This window comes from Ostrinia furnacalis, unplaced genomic scaffold (genome assembly GCF_004193835.3).
Source record: "Ostrinia furnacalis isolate ACB-3 unplaced genomic scaffold, ASM419383v2 OfSCF1415, whole genome shotgun sequence".
Classification (NCBI taxonomy): Eukaryota; Metazoa; Arthropoda; class Insecta; order Lepidoptera; family Crambidae; genus Ostrinia; species Ostrinia furnacalis.
The window spans coordinates 230,892-244,624 of NW_021131654.1; the positions used below are offsets into that span (position 1 = coordinate 230,892).

Here is a 13,733-nt window from a genome sequence, read left to right on the forward strand (position 1 = left end):
TAGAGCACGTTCCGCTTGATGGCGCTTGGTGGCGCCGGAGCCGGCCCGGACGACGGTGGTGGTACTACCACTCTGTGGGTCAACTTACCTGGGTCGTTGATATCCACGAGCGTGTTAGGCCCAGAACAGACGGTGAAACGCAACTGCAACGAAACTGCAACTTTTTGATGATTCTGATGAATGAAACTGAAAGTTTCAAACTGGTCGCGTCATGTGTGGTCTCTCAACAGACGCTATGGCAGAAACTTAGATGCAACTCAAAAGTAACTAGCAGTTGCAGTTTCGTTGCAGTTGCGTTTCACCGTCTGTTCTGGGCCTTAGAGAGCAAGTTCCGCTTGATGATGGTGGTGGGTGGGTTTGTGTGTGAGCCGCGACGGCGCCGCCGGAGCCGCCTCAGACGGAGCCGCTGGTCCCATCACTCTGTGGGAACTAAAGGATCAACTCACCTGGGTCGTTGATATTCACGAGCGAGTTAGAGAGCACGTTCCATATGAAGCAGCTCCACCGCCGCCAGATGACTTATGAAGCCACTCACCGTTCCTCTTGCTGTCCACACCCAGCCCTTGCCGCGTAAGCGTGTCCTAAATCTTTTGAGTCACACTAGTCCTTCGAGCCGGATACTTTCGAATATTACTTTTCCAATGTAGTAACTCACCGTTCCTGTTGTTGCCGGTGTCCCTTCACTTGCCTCTATTGAGTTCGCCCTCGATTCTCATGGCTTCCATCTCAGCAATACTCGCGCGCAAGTCCTCAGCGACCTGGTCCTTCGAGCCGGATCGCGACGGCGCCGCCGGAGCCGCCTCAGACGGAGCCAGTGGTACTAAAGCCTGGTCCGTGAGCACGTAGAATCCCGTCCAATGACCCCAAGCTACCCATCCCAATATTATGTTGCTGTCGCGCTCGGACACTCACTGCGGGCGCCCGTCGCACAGTCGCGACAGCAATATAATTACGCGCGAGCGATAAGGATGGGTAGCTTGAGGTCATTGACGGGATTCTACGTGCTCACGGACCAGCCTTTACCACTCTGTGGGGACAAAAGGGTCGACTCACCTGGGTCGTTTATGTCCACGAGCGAGTTAGAGAGCACGTTCCGCTTGATGATGGTGGTGGGCGGCAGGTTATGAAGCAGCTCCACCGCCGCCAGATGACTTATGAAGCCACTCACCGTTCCTCTTGCTGTCCACACCCAGCCCTTGCCGCGTAAGCGTGTCCTAAATCTTTTGAGTCACACTAGTCCTTCGAGCCGGATACTTTCGAATATTACTTTTCCAATGTAGTAAATCACCGTTCCTGTTCCCTTGCCTCTATTGAGTTCGCCCTCGATTCTCATGGCTTCCATCTCAGCAATACTCTTGCGCAAGTCCTCAGCGACCTGGTCCTTCGAGCCGGATCGCGACGGCGCCGCCGGAGCCACGTCAGACGGAGCCGGTGGTACTACCACTCTGTGGGGACAAAAGGGTCGACTCACCTGGGTCGTTTATGTCCACAAGCGAGTTAGAGAGCACGTTCCATATGAAGCAGCTCCACCGCCGCCAGATGACTTAAGAATCCACTCACCGTTCCTCTTGCTGTCCACACCAAGCCCTTGCCGCGTAAGTGTGTCTTAAATCTTTTGAGTCACACTAGTCCTTCGAGCCGGATACTTTCGAATATTACTTTTCCAATGTAGTAAATCACCGTTCCTGTTCCCTTGCCTCTATTGAGTTCGCCCTCGATTCTCATGGCTTCCATCTCAGCAATACTCTCTCGCAAGTCCTCAGCAACCTGGTCCTTCGAGCCGGACCGCGACGGCGCCGCCGGAGCCGCCTCAGACGGAGCCAGTGGTACTGAAGCCTGGTCCGTGAGCACGTAGAATCCCGTCCAATGACCTCAAGCTACCCATCCCAATATTATGTTGCTGTCGCGCTCGGACACTCACTGCGGGCGCGCGTCGCACAGTCGCGACAGCAATATAATTACGCGCGAGCGATAAGGATGGGTAGCTTGAGGTCATTGACGGGATTCTACGTGCTCACGGACCAGCCTTTACCACTCTGTGGGGAAAAAAGGGTGGACTCACCTGGGTCGTTTATGTCCACGAGCGAGTTAGAGAGCACGTTCCGCTTGATGATGGTGGTAGGCGGCGGATTGTGTGGGAGCCGTGACGGCGCCGCCGGAGCCGGCCCGGACGGCGGTGGTGGTACTACCACTCTGTGGGGACAAAAGTAACATATTAAAATGTAATTTAAATGCGATATGAAGCAACACGTTATGGGGCAAATGTTTCGTGTGACGTATCATACGTATGACACACGTCATGACACGGCCACGTTAGGCTACTAATGTTTCAACTACACCGACGCGTGCAGATCGCCAACGCGATCACGGCGCGATCATAGGGCAATGGCAGGTCGCGTGAACTGTCATGGGTCGCGCAACCTGTCATTGGCCTTTGATCGCGCCGGCGCAACTATTTGATATATTCGTCTCGGGTTGCATCGCGTTTGTCATTTACCTAGTACCGTAGATTACAAATAAAAATGTATAGTCTGTATACCTATTCCGTTGAAATGTAGTTAGACAGAAAATTCTAGTTTCGTCTCAAACGTGATATTTATAGGTTTACGATGAGATTGAATAAAAAATGTCTTACCCATGAACATGGACGTGGTCCATGCACTGCTGGTGGTCGATCTCAACGTCCGCCACTCCGCTGTCGCGATTTTCCATTACTGTTGACAAGATAAAATAATTTTAAATCGCGAAATCGTTCTGTTTTCTGGTACCGTGCTTAGTTTGGAACTAGATGACACTATGTATAACACAGTATGTCCAAATTCCAAGACTTAAATTGATCCTGGAAGCCTGGACCACTTTGAAGAAATGAGTGCTTCAAACCGGATCACTTACGTCAGCCTAGTTTTCAAACTGCTTATGTCCTTTTGTGCAAACTTTACAGGAGAAATAAAAACTGTTTATTTTTCATAATTTAGGTACTAATTTAGTTTTTAGCGTTAAGAGTTTCATCTCAAAATAATTTGAAAATTATAAATAACTTGAAAATTTCGACGGGTTCATCCAGTGTCCAAGTAGCTCAGATGGAAGAGCAGTCGCCCGGCAAGCGAAAGGTCGTGGATTCGATTCCCGCCTTATGCAGTTCGATTTTTTCAAGTTATTTATAATTTTCAAAATAAGTTTAGGTACTAATTGAAATATATTGATGCACTAATTGAAATATAATGAATCATTGTATAAGCAGTTTGAAAATTAGGCTGACGTTATGAAACAACTGGTTAATGGAGCCGAATCACTTTGAAGCATCCTGGTCCTTCGAGCCGGATACTTTTGAATATTGTAGTAACTTACCATTCCTGTTGTTTCCTGTGCCTCTTCCCTTGCCTCTGTTGAGTTCGCCTTCGATTCTCATGGCCATTTCGTCCATCTCAGCAATACTCTCGCGCAGTTCTTTAGAGACCTGGTCCTTCGAGCCGGATCATTTATGAAGCAACTCCACGAAATGATCTTTTAAGTCTCGAATCACTAAAGAAACTGGTTTTATGACCCGGATCACTTTGACTCACCGTTCCTGTTGTTTCCTGTGCCTCTTCCCTTCCCTCTGTTGAGTTCGCCCTCGATCCTCATGGCTTCCATTTCGTCCATCTCAGCGATGCTCTCGCGTAGGTCCTTCGAGCCGGATCATTTATGAAGCAACTCCGCGAAATTATCGTTTAAGTCTCGAATCACCAAGTGGAATCTCTAAAGAAACTTGTATTTCGACCCGGATCACTTTGACTCACCGTTCCTATTGTTTCCTGTGCCTCTTCCCTTCCCTCTGTTGAGCTCTCCCTCAATCCTCATGGCTTCCGTTTCGTCCATCTCGGCAATACTCTCGCGCAGGTCCTCAGCGACCTGATCCTTCGAGCCGGATGACTAACAATTCAACTCCACGAAATGATCCTTCAAGCCGGATCATTAAAGAAACTGGTCTTTTGACCCGGATCACTTTGACTTACCATTCCTGTTGTTTCCTGTGCCCCTTCCCTTCCCTCTGTTGAGTTCGCCCTCGATCCTCATAGCTTCCATTTCGTCCATCTCAGCGATACTCTCGCGTAGGTCCTCAGCGACCTGATCCTTCGAGCCGGATCATTTATGAAGAAACTCAGCGAAATTATCGTTCATGTCGAATCTCTAAAGAAACTGGTCTTTTGACCCGGATCACTTTGACTTACCATTCCTGTTGTTTCCTGTGCCCCTTCCCTTCCCTCTGTTGAGTTCGCCCTCGATCCTCATGGCTTCCATTTCGTCCATCTCAGCGATACTCTCGCGTAGGTCCTCAGCGACCTGATCCTTCGAGCCGGATCATTTATGAAGAAACTCAGCGAAATTATAGTTCATGTCGAATCTCTAAAGAAACTGGTCTTTTGACCCGGATCACTTTGACTCACCATTCCTGTTGTTTCCCGTGCCCCTTCCCTTCCCTCTGTTGAGTTCGCCCTCGATCCTCATGGCTTCCATTTCGTCCATCTCAGCGATACTCTCGCGCAGGTCCTCGGCAAACTTGCAGCGGTCGTGTTCGTTACGCGCGTTGAAGGTTGCTAGGCGACGGCCGTCCACGCGGCGGGATAGGCGGATGCCGAATGGATAGTCTGGAATGACGTCATTATTGTAAGTACTTACTACTAAATAATTACGTAAGTAAGTACGGCGGCAAGTAATGGATGGATGAAGATCAATCATGAAGAATGTCAAATTGGCAATGAATTTGCTATAAGTCGCGGAAGCCATGAGAGGTACATTATAGGGTCTCTAAAAGTGTAAACTTTTATCTGAAAAAATTAGGTATAGAGTGCCCTTCTACTCAATGGAACGACGACTTGCCTGCTCAATGGAACAGGATCAAAAGAAAAAAAGAACAGGTGAGCTCAAAATACATTATTGCAGCTGGCAAAATGCAAATCGTTTATGATAACATTCTGTCAATAGATAAATAAGTTTCAACCGTGATAGGCACATTTACATGTAAGTGAGAAGTATTGAAAATCGATCAATTGATTCCATCGAGTTTACCTTCACATCTACGCCTCTTTACTAGTATAAAAACTAAATAAAACTAAGCTACATCATACTCACGCGGCACTGAGAACAAATTGACAAGCATTCCGCAGAGAGGGAACGACTGGCGGAACGTGTACGTCACAGAAGACTTCTTCTTGCTGAATATCTTCGTTATCACCAGCAGATCGTTGAATAGGAACACCTGGAATTATATAACGTATAGTTAAAAATTTAACTTTTTGTATGGGTTCGGCAATAGCAGCGTGGGATGTCCACAGGGTGGTAGTGCTGGTGGTAAACTAAAGCCCTTTACTATCCAGTAGCGCTAACTGCTCATCAATTGGCGTCACTATTATCCTGAACCACTGCTTGCGATTTCAAATTATACTAGGACATGAAAAAGGCATTTGAAAAGTACAATTGCAAAAAACAAATGACTGCTACGACTTTTAAATAATGACTACCAGCGCCTGCGTAGATATCTGGCAGATCTACGCAATGCCGTTTTTAACCAATTTGACCGTAAATGACGGTCAGTCAAATTCAGCCGCTTTAGTCATTTTCAACACTAATCGCGCGCTATTTGGCGAAGTCTTTAAGAGTTTTAAATAAATGGTTTATCTAGATCTATCTGTCTATCTATAAACGACGGCAGTAGCAGACCAGGCGCCGGTGCAATATAATTACGCGCGAGCGATAAGGATGGGTAGTTTGGGGTCATTGGACGAAATTCTATCTGCTCGGCGACCGGACTTTAGTGTGGGGTGTAAATAAATAAGCAACAAATACCTCTCTTCAATAAGAGCTGTTTCATCTTAACTTATAGTTAAATATTTGCAACAATATTTCTGTTAGATGTTTAAGGGTATACCCAACATTGATGAAACAAACACTAGCCGTAACAGCGTATTACACTTGAAAATTTCGACGGGTTCATCCAGTGTCTAAGTAGCTCAGTTGGAAGAGCAGTCGCCCGGCAAGCGGAAGGTCGTGGGTTCAATTCCTGCCTTAGGAAGTTCGATTTTTTCAAGTTATTTATAATTTTCAAATACCTCTCTCTGGTGCACGCCAGGCCGCTCCTTCTTGTGTATATCCGGTATCTCGTAGAGGCGACAGTAGCAGACCAGGCGCCGGTGTGGGAGAGCCAGGTGCGGCTTCTTGCCCACAATCGTAGCTTGCACTTTCATCACCTTGAAATAAATGGTAAAGTTCATTAGAACTGTGTAGGAAGGAAGTATAAAACATTTTAGCTGGATTAGTCAATTTATATTTATGGTACATACTACATCTTTAGTTTTCTACTTTAGGAGCATAATCCTCTCTTACCAGAGGCAAATGAAGGATTCAACTTACACTTCCGAAGCTGGCCAGACAGGGAAGCGTTGCCTATGCAAGCTAAAGAATGCCACGCATCCCTATCTACAGTTGTTTGCTTCCTCTCTGATCCATTTGCCGTTCAGCATATGTTTGACTCTATGGTATATGCCGGCCACATGACTATATCCACAGTTGTCAATGCGAGACTTTGTTAGGAGTCATAAGTCACAGACTTTGTTTGGAGTCATGTCACATACTATGTTTGGAGTCTTAAGTCACATAATAGACTGGATTATTAAATAGCTAAGTTAAAATAGCTCTTATTACCTGAGTGACATGGTCGCTTCCCGGCTTGAACTCGCTCGACTTCACTCTATCGTATATTCCAGCCAGCATATCTCTGTCAATGTCTCCCGTCGATGCAAGACTTTATATTTGGAGTCAAAAGTCACATAATTGATTGGTACAAAAATAGGGCACATAGCTCGTAGAGCTGACGGCCGCTGGGGCAGGAAAGTTCTTGAGTGGCGACCTCGAGCCGGAAGACGTTGCGTGGGCAGGCCTCCCACTAGGTGGACCGACGATCTGGTGAAGGTCGAGGGAGGCGCCTGGATGCGAGCGGCGCAGGACCGGTCTTTATGGAAATCCTTGGGGGCCTTTGTCCAGCAGTGGACGTCTTTCGGCTGAAACGAATGAACGAACAAAAAATACTCATTTAAAATAATTCTTATTACCTGCGTGACATGGTCGCTTCCCGGCCTAAACTCGCTCGACTTGACCCTATCGTATATTCCAGCCAGCATGTCTCTGTCAATGTCCCCACAGTCGTCGATCCCTCGTAGGTTCCGTACGAAGTCGTCCAGCGACATTCGTGCTTCGGGCTTCAGGTTCGGAGTGTGGAGGTCAGTGTTCAGCATTATTATCGCGAAGGCTAGCACGAAGATCTGGAAAGAAAAAACTAAGACATAAGTCAAAAATACGCTCTGGACCAAAACCTAAAACTAAAGTTTAGTTTTAGATTTTGACACTAGGCGGCATAAGAGTTGCCGTTGTATACAATTTGAAGATTTCTATATTTTGATCTGCAGTGCCGCAAATAGCTACTCAATTATTTGCCAACAATGTTATATTTTTTACTAGCTTTCCGCCCGCGGCTTCGCCCGCGTGGAATTTTGTCTGTCACAGAAAAACTTTATCGCGCGCGTCCCTGTTTCAAAAACCGGGATAAAAACTATCCTATGTTCTTTCCCGGGACTCAAACTATCTCTATGCCAAATTTCATCAAGATCGGTTGCGAGGTTTAAGCGGGAAAGCGTAACAGACAGACAGACAGACAGACAGATACTCAATACTCAATACTCAATTCTTTATTGCATCCATAATGTTACAGAGGTGGTATGTATGGTTTTATAAGATACAATTATGGACCCTGTCGGGCACAGCATTCTAAGAGAGGGGAAGAATTTATAAATATTTAATTAATTCAATTATATTATTAATTATATTATTAGTTATTAATTATTTATCACAATAGGTATACAATTAATTTAATAATTGGTATTACTATTACATATAACATATTATTAATTTTGTACTTAGATTATTTTTAAATAAATATTATTCAGTCTACATTATTCAGAATTATTGCACAACACTACTTACTTATTTATTTATATATTCATTTACTTTCATTATATTGTATTGGTTTAAAATCTATCCTCTAAGTATTCCTTAATGCTATAATAAGTTTTGTCAATGAGAAAGAGTTTTAGTTTTTTAATAAAGATGTTTGTTTTGGTTTCGTTCTTTAGAAAGTTAGGTAGTTTATTAAATATTTTTATAGACATTACTAGGGGGCCAGAGGAGAACATCGTCATTTTGGAATAGGGTAAGTTTAGTTTATTTTTGTGTCTAAGTTGGTGTGTGGTTTGGATATTTCCTCGTTTTGTATAGAAATCAGGATATTTCAGGACAAATTTGCAGATTTCCAATATGTAAATACATGGTAAAGTTAAAATGTTAAGTGCTTTAAAATGGGGTTTACAAGAGTCTGTTTGTTCGCCGATAAATAACCTTGATAGAGAGATACTCTTTATTGAGCACCATACAAAAATGACAAACAAAATAGAAACAGCATAACTCAACCAATCTTATGCTAGGAAGCAATATCTTCTGGACAATCCAGGAAGATTCGAAAAAGGGAAGTTAGACTAATTAATTTTCTTCATAAGCTGATTATCGTCGTGAGAAGAAAATTTGTAAATCATAGTTTTTTTTTTTCAAAAATTTATTAATAATTTGTTATTTCACAATTTACTAAGTCCCGTTAGCCCCTCGTACTAAGCTAAATATGCATGTATCATGAGTGAGCTCACCACAATAGTCGAGCGGCGGCGGGGACGGAACCCGCGTTTCTCGGATCACGAGTCAGCCAGTCCGACCCCTTCACCGTTCGGCTATCGTGGCTTCATAGTGACTTACTTCAATGTATCCACTCACCGTATCCTGAGTCCTCAGCCGCTGCACAAAGTCAGTATTGCAAATACAGTAGCGGCGGGCAAAGGCTTCCACCAGCCGCTCGATCTTCTGAGCTTCACCAGGCAGTCGGAAGTGGGCCTGGTATCTCCGAAGAGCCACGTCGACCGCCATGCCGGACAGGTCTAGCTCGTTGACGAAGCATCTGTGAGGAAATTATAGTCATCATGATTAGTAGCCTTATTCACAAAACATAACTTCAACGACAAAACACTGAGTTGCGATTCTATCGAATAATTGTTCTATCAAAATGACTCTGGTGAATACGGATTTAGAACTGATTTTTAATGGGACGACGTAACAAAACTTCAAAGACAACAAATCGCTGAGTTACGATCCTATCGAGTAATCGTTCTATCAAAAATGACCCTTGTGAATACGGATTTAGAACTGTTTTTCAATGGGACGACTTCAAAACGTCAGCGAGATCTTGACTGTTAAAATACGTGAATTGGGCCATAGGTCGTTAAGTCCCCTATACCTCTGCAGGAACACAACTCTCCACAATTTACTTTACACTCCCCATACTGGCCAAAAGGGTTGGGAAGGCCCGATATTCCCACAATCATTTACGCCCAAACTATAAGAATGCGCCACGCTACGATTTTTTAATCACAACGGAGAAGTTTTGACCTCCATTTCATTTTATGGAAAGTGATGATCAGGCCGAAGGTGGACGCGATCTTCATCCAAACAGAGGGATTGGATATCTTACCTCCAATTGCCAAAACACAAAAATGCTCTCAACATGTTTTTTCTGGCAACTGTCTTAGGAAAGACGGTGGTAGCAATCCCAGCGGGCTTAGAACAAGCCCTACCACCAACTATATGTGCGCTCCGGCTTTTTAACTACAGGACTAGCGAACTAAAGAACTAGCGCTTTACTGCCTGAGGTATGGAAGCGGCACAGGAGTTTTTGTGACGGTCAAACGTCAGTGAGACTTCAGATTTCCTTCGGATTTGTGTGATTCTAGTGACACACACACACTCAGTTAAGAGATAAACCTGTAATTTGCTATATTCAACAAAACACCAACTCACTCTAGCACAGCCATGTTGAACGGATTTTGCAGGTTTCCCAAGTACTCCCCGATCATCTGCTTGCTTAACCCCTTGCGCGTAATGAGGAAGCGGGCAACTCCCCGAGGGGAGTTCTCTAGGAACCCCCTAGCTATGAGGTAAGCCACGCCACGCTCAGGCTTCTTGTTGAACAGATTGAGCCCCACGCGGTATTGACGTTTGCGGACTGTTTCGGAAACCTGTAAGAGATTTGTATACTTTTAACAATTGATTTTATTTATATCCTGACTTAGCTGGTGATTCATAAAGGAAAACAAAAGAGGTGGTTGCTTGAATTAATAAAACAATATGATCGATGTTACATTTGTATGTTCCAGCCGCTGCAACTCCTGTGTAACCAAGGTACTCTGGACCCTCGTATAATAAATAAGTAACAAATTCAAATTCTTAAGGAAGTATCTTATAGGAAGGTCATAAAAGTGGAACGAAAATCATTCACGTGACGCAAAAGAATAAAATACGATCAACATGCGAGTGCACCCTGTACCAAGGAACCAAAGTTAGTTGTGAGCGGGCGAGTATTTATCATGCGGGCGACAGCATACCGCCGGCGGGAGCGCCTCGTAGTACGAGGGCCCTAGTATCACAACGACACAAGTCGATTGAGTGTCCCCTGTACCACGCAACCATGCATACCTTGGACCGGCGGGAGCGCCTCGTAGTACGGGGGCCTTAGTATCATAACGACACTAGCCGATCGAGTGTCCCCTGTACCACAAAACCATGCATACCTTGGGCTGTTGGTGGTGGGCGGGCGGGTGTCTATCATGCGGGCGACAGCATACCGCTGGCGGAGGAGCCTCGTGGTACGGGGGCGCGTCCTGTCGCTTCCACACTTGGACCTTAGGGCTTTCGTATCATAGTTCAATACTCGGAGTGCCCCCTGTACCAAGCGACATGCGTACCTTGGGCTGTTGGTGGTGGGTGGGCGGGTGTCTATCATGCGGGCGACAGCATACCGCCGGCGGTGGCGCTTCGTAGTACGGGGGCGCGTCCTGTCGCTTCCACACCGGGAATCCGGGGGCGGGGACTGGCGCAGCCACGCCTTCGTAGGCGGAGCCTGATGCTGTGCGCTGGTGGCCTTGGTAGTGCTGCTCTTGGATGTGGATGTGAGGCTCCTGGGATGTAGAGGATAAGGTTAACCCTGTATAAGGCTCTATGACCCTTATTCACTTATCATAAGGTGGCAAATGAATGTTAATTTTCAACATGTCGTGTCCTATAGAGGGTTAAGGCCTAGGCGGAAGGAACTTTATCATTTCTTGATAATAGTAGGAATGTGCTTAACAAACATGACAGAAAAATAACATAAAACGCATCAAGAAAAACGAAACCCCCATGCAATCTTCTTTTTCTTTGCCCTCACCCATTCCTGTTACATGGGGTCAGTTTTTCTAACATTTATTTCGCAGCTCAGCCGTGTGGAAACCCCCATGCAATAATTTGATATTATTAAGAGTGTTGCAAGTGTTTTAAGGTCATACTCATGTCACTAAGTTAAATTTTTAGGAGCGATTTTGGCATGTAAATAAACTAGGCCTAAACTAGAGGTAACCGTGACATAATAAATAACAAATTCTTAGCAGTCAACTTATTATTGAAAACGAAGTTAATCATAAAAATGGAACGTCCTGTGCTGCACAATATTAAAACCAATTAATGTGCAGTGCAGGTTTTTAATAAATCTCATGATTTCACATTGAGGACGTCAAGTCTAAAAGGGCCAAAAATGTTTTACGTATTTCATTATTTATTTAGTTCAATACTCACCGGAGCCCTCTGCTGGTACGGCTGGTGGTAATGATGGCGGTGCTCCTGCGACGATGACGATGACGAGGACTGGACCGAGGACATTGATCCTCCTCGCACAACTGCTCCTCCGCATTCGGCGCGGCGGAGCGATACTGGACTTTCAGCACTGGCGACAAGTATTGGAATTTAAAACTTATAGTTTGTGATATAGAATCTATTTTGAACTACAGTTTAACCGAAGACGGACATATTCCAGCGGCAGAACGACACTGGACTCTCAGAAGTGTGAGAAAGTGTTGAAATAATGTAGAAAGTAATAACTTTTGATATAGAATCTATTTTGATCTACAGTGTGACCGCTCAGCGCGGCAAAGCGACACTGGTATCTTAGAATGTAGAACAGTGTTGAGTTGTACTCTTATATTGTGTCAACGTGAAATTGTGAACTCTGTCAGTTTATAATATAACGCGTTAGATTGTAAACTAACAGTGGGTTAGGTTAGGTTAGATTGTAATTTAACTACGTCAGATTATAATCTGAAGGAATCCACAATTTTACGGTGACATATGGATGATAGAGTGGCTATTCAGTAGCGGCGTAAGGGGGGCACAAGTAGCGCAGATTAGTACTCACTGGCGCATCTGCATGGCAAGTCTGCAGTCTATGTCATGATATGACATGAGCGATTTATATCAAAGCAATAAGGTCTATACTTACTTGAGGGTAATACTGCTGGTCCTCTTTGGCACTTCTGGCGGCATCCGCCTGGCATTGGCAGCCTGTATCGCCGCAAGCTGTTGTTGCTGACGCGCGGTAGGGGACGACAGGGGCTTGCCCCCTGATGATAGCAGGTTACCGTATATTGGACCTAAAAGGGATACAGATAAGGTTGAGTTTACATTGGCAGTCTGTATTGTTGCTGACGTACGGTAGGGTAAAAAAGGAGCTTGCTTGGCCCTTGACGATAGCAGGTTACCGTATATTGGACCTAAAATAGATACAGATAAGGTTGAGTTCACATTGGCAGATTGTTGTTGCTGACGGACGGTAGGGGATGACAGGGGCTTGTCCCCTGACGATAGCAGGTTACCGTAAATTGGACCTAAAATAAATTGTGATAGGATTAAGTTTACTGTGAAAAAGCCTGTGAGCTGCATGATTGAAACTAGCATCAAGCTAATTAGCACCTAAATGCGACCTTTCGCATAATAGGAATACGGTATAGGTTTCATCAAAACCGAAGTGTCATTTTTTGCAATTAGCATTTTATTGTAGACTATATCCTTAATAATATGTATGTCCCAATTGTATTTTTGTCTTAATGAGTAAAAAAAGATCTTCAAATCGACCCGAACCATTTTCATGTTTTCTTGCCTCGGGTTTTTTAAAATAACAATACAAAGATATGGGGAAAATGTTTATGTTACAATAACAGGAAAATCATATGATCCCGGCTATTATTTGATAAAAACTGTTTGATGTTTGCAAAGCAAACTGTATACGACGTTCTGTTGACGTAAGAGTTGGCTATTTGACAGTTGGACAAACAATATACAGGGTGTCCCAAAAATTAAAACTGAGATATGTTCAAAGGCTCGGATTTAAAAAAAAACCTGAAAAAAATCGTATCTCTGAAATGGTCTCTCACTTTTACTAAAGTATTTTTTTAAAAGACGGTCGACCATTATTCTATCATCCCCTTACGTTTGGCACGCTCTTTTTGAGACAGTCTGTATTGGGTTTGTTTATAATTTAGTTTTTTACCTGTATTATTCAACAACTGATGATTATGGAGAGATTCATTGTGCGACGATGACGTCGATATGTTGGTAACTGAGCCGCTCACGGAACAACTGCACACCTGTAATACAAATGAATAAGGATTAAATTCGATCAGCAAACATCTAGGGGTAAACGAAGATTCTTCGTGTAAAGTTGGGTAATGCGTTCAATCAATTTTAAGACGTGTGACGGTAAACTTAAGGTTTATATTAAATGAATCATACCTAAT

At 44.3% G+C, this 13,733-nt stretch overlaps 1 protein-coding gene across 3 annotated transcripts in view; it reads right to left on the bottom strand.

The window, feature by feature from the left end:
- The window catches only part of siz (Brefeldin-resistant Arf-GEF family protein schizo), a 31,968-nt gene that overhangs the window by 9,224 nt on the left and 9,011 nt on the right, over window positions 1-13,733 (bottom strand). For all 3 annotated transcript variants that reach the window (XM_028304334.1, XM_028304333.1, XM_028304335.1), the window contains 12 exons: window positions 13,487-13,583; window positions 12,440-12,590; window positions 11,740-11,887; window positions 10,875-11,087; window positions 9,931-10,148; window positions 8,854-9,034; window positions 7,089-7,298; window positions 6,090-6,227; window positions 5,113-5,239; window positions 4,428-4,628; window positions 2,636-2,714; window positions 2,063-2,193 (listed from right to left, as the gene is read on the bottom strand). In XM_028304334.1, coding sequence (XP_028160135.1) covers window positions 2,063-2,193; window positions 2,636-2,714; window positions 4,428-4,628; window positions 5,113-5,239; window positions 6,090-6,227; window positions 7,089-7,298; window positions 8,854-9,034; window positions 9,931-10,148; window positions 10,875-11,087; window positions 11,740-11,887; window positions 12,440-12,590; window positions 13,487-13,583 — 1,894 coding nt within the window. The remainder of the gene's footprint in view (window positions 1-2,062; window positions 2,194-2,635; window positions 2,715-4,427; window positions 4,629-5,112; window positions 5,240-6,089; window positions 6,228-7,088; window positions 7,299-8,853; window positions 9,035-9,930; window positions 10,149-10,874; window positions 11,088-11,739; window positions 11,888-12,439; window positions 12,591-13,486; window positions 13,584-13,733) is intronic.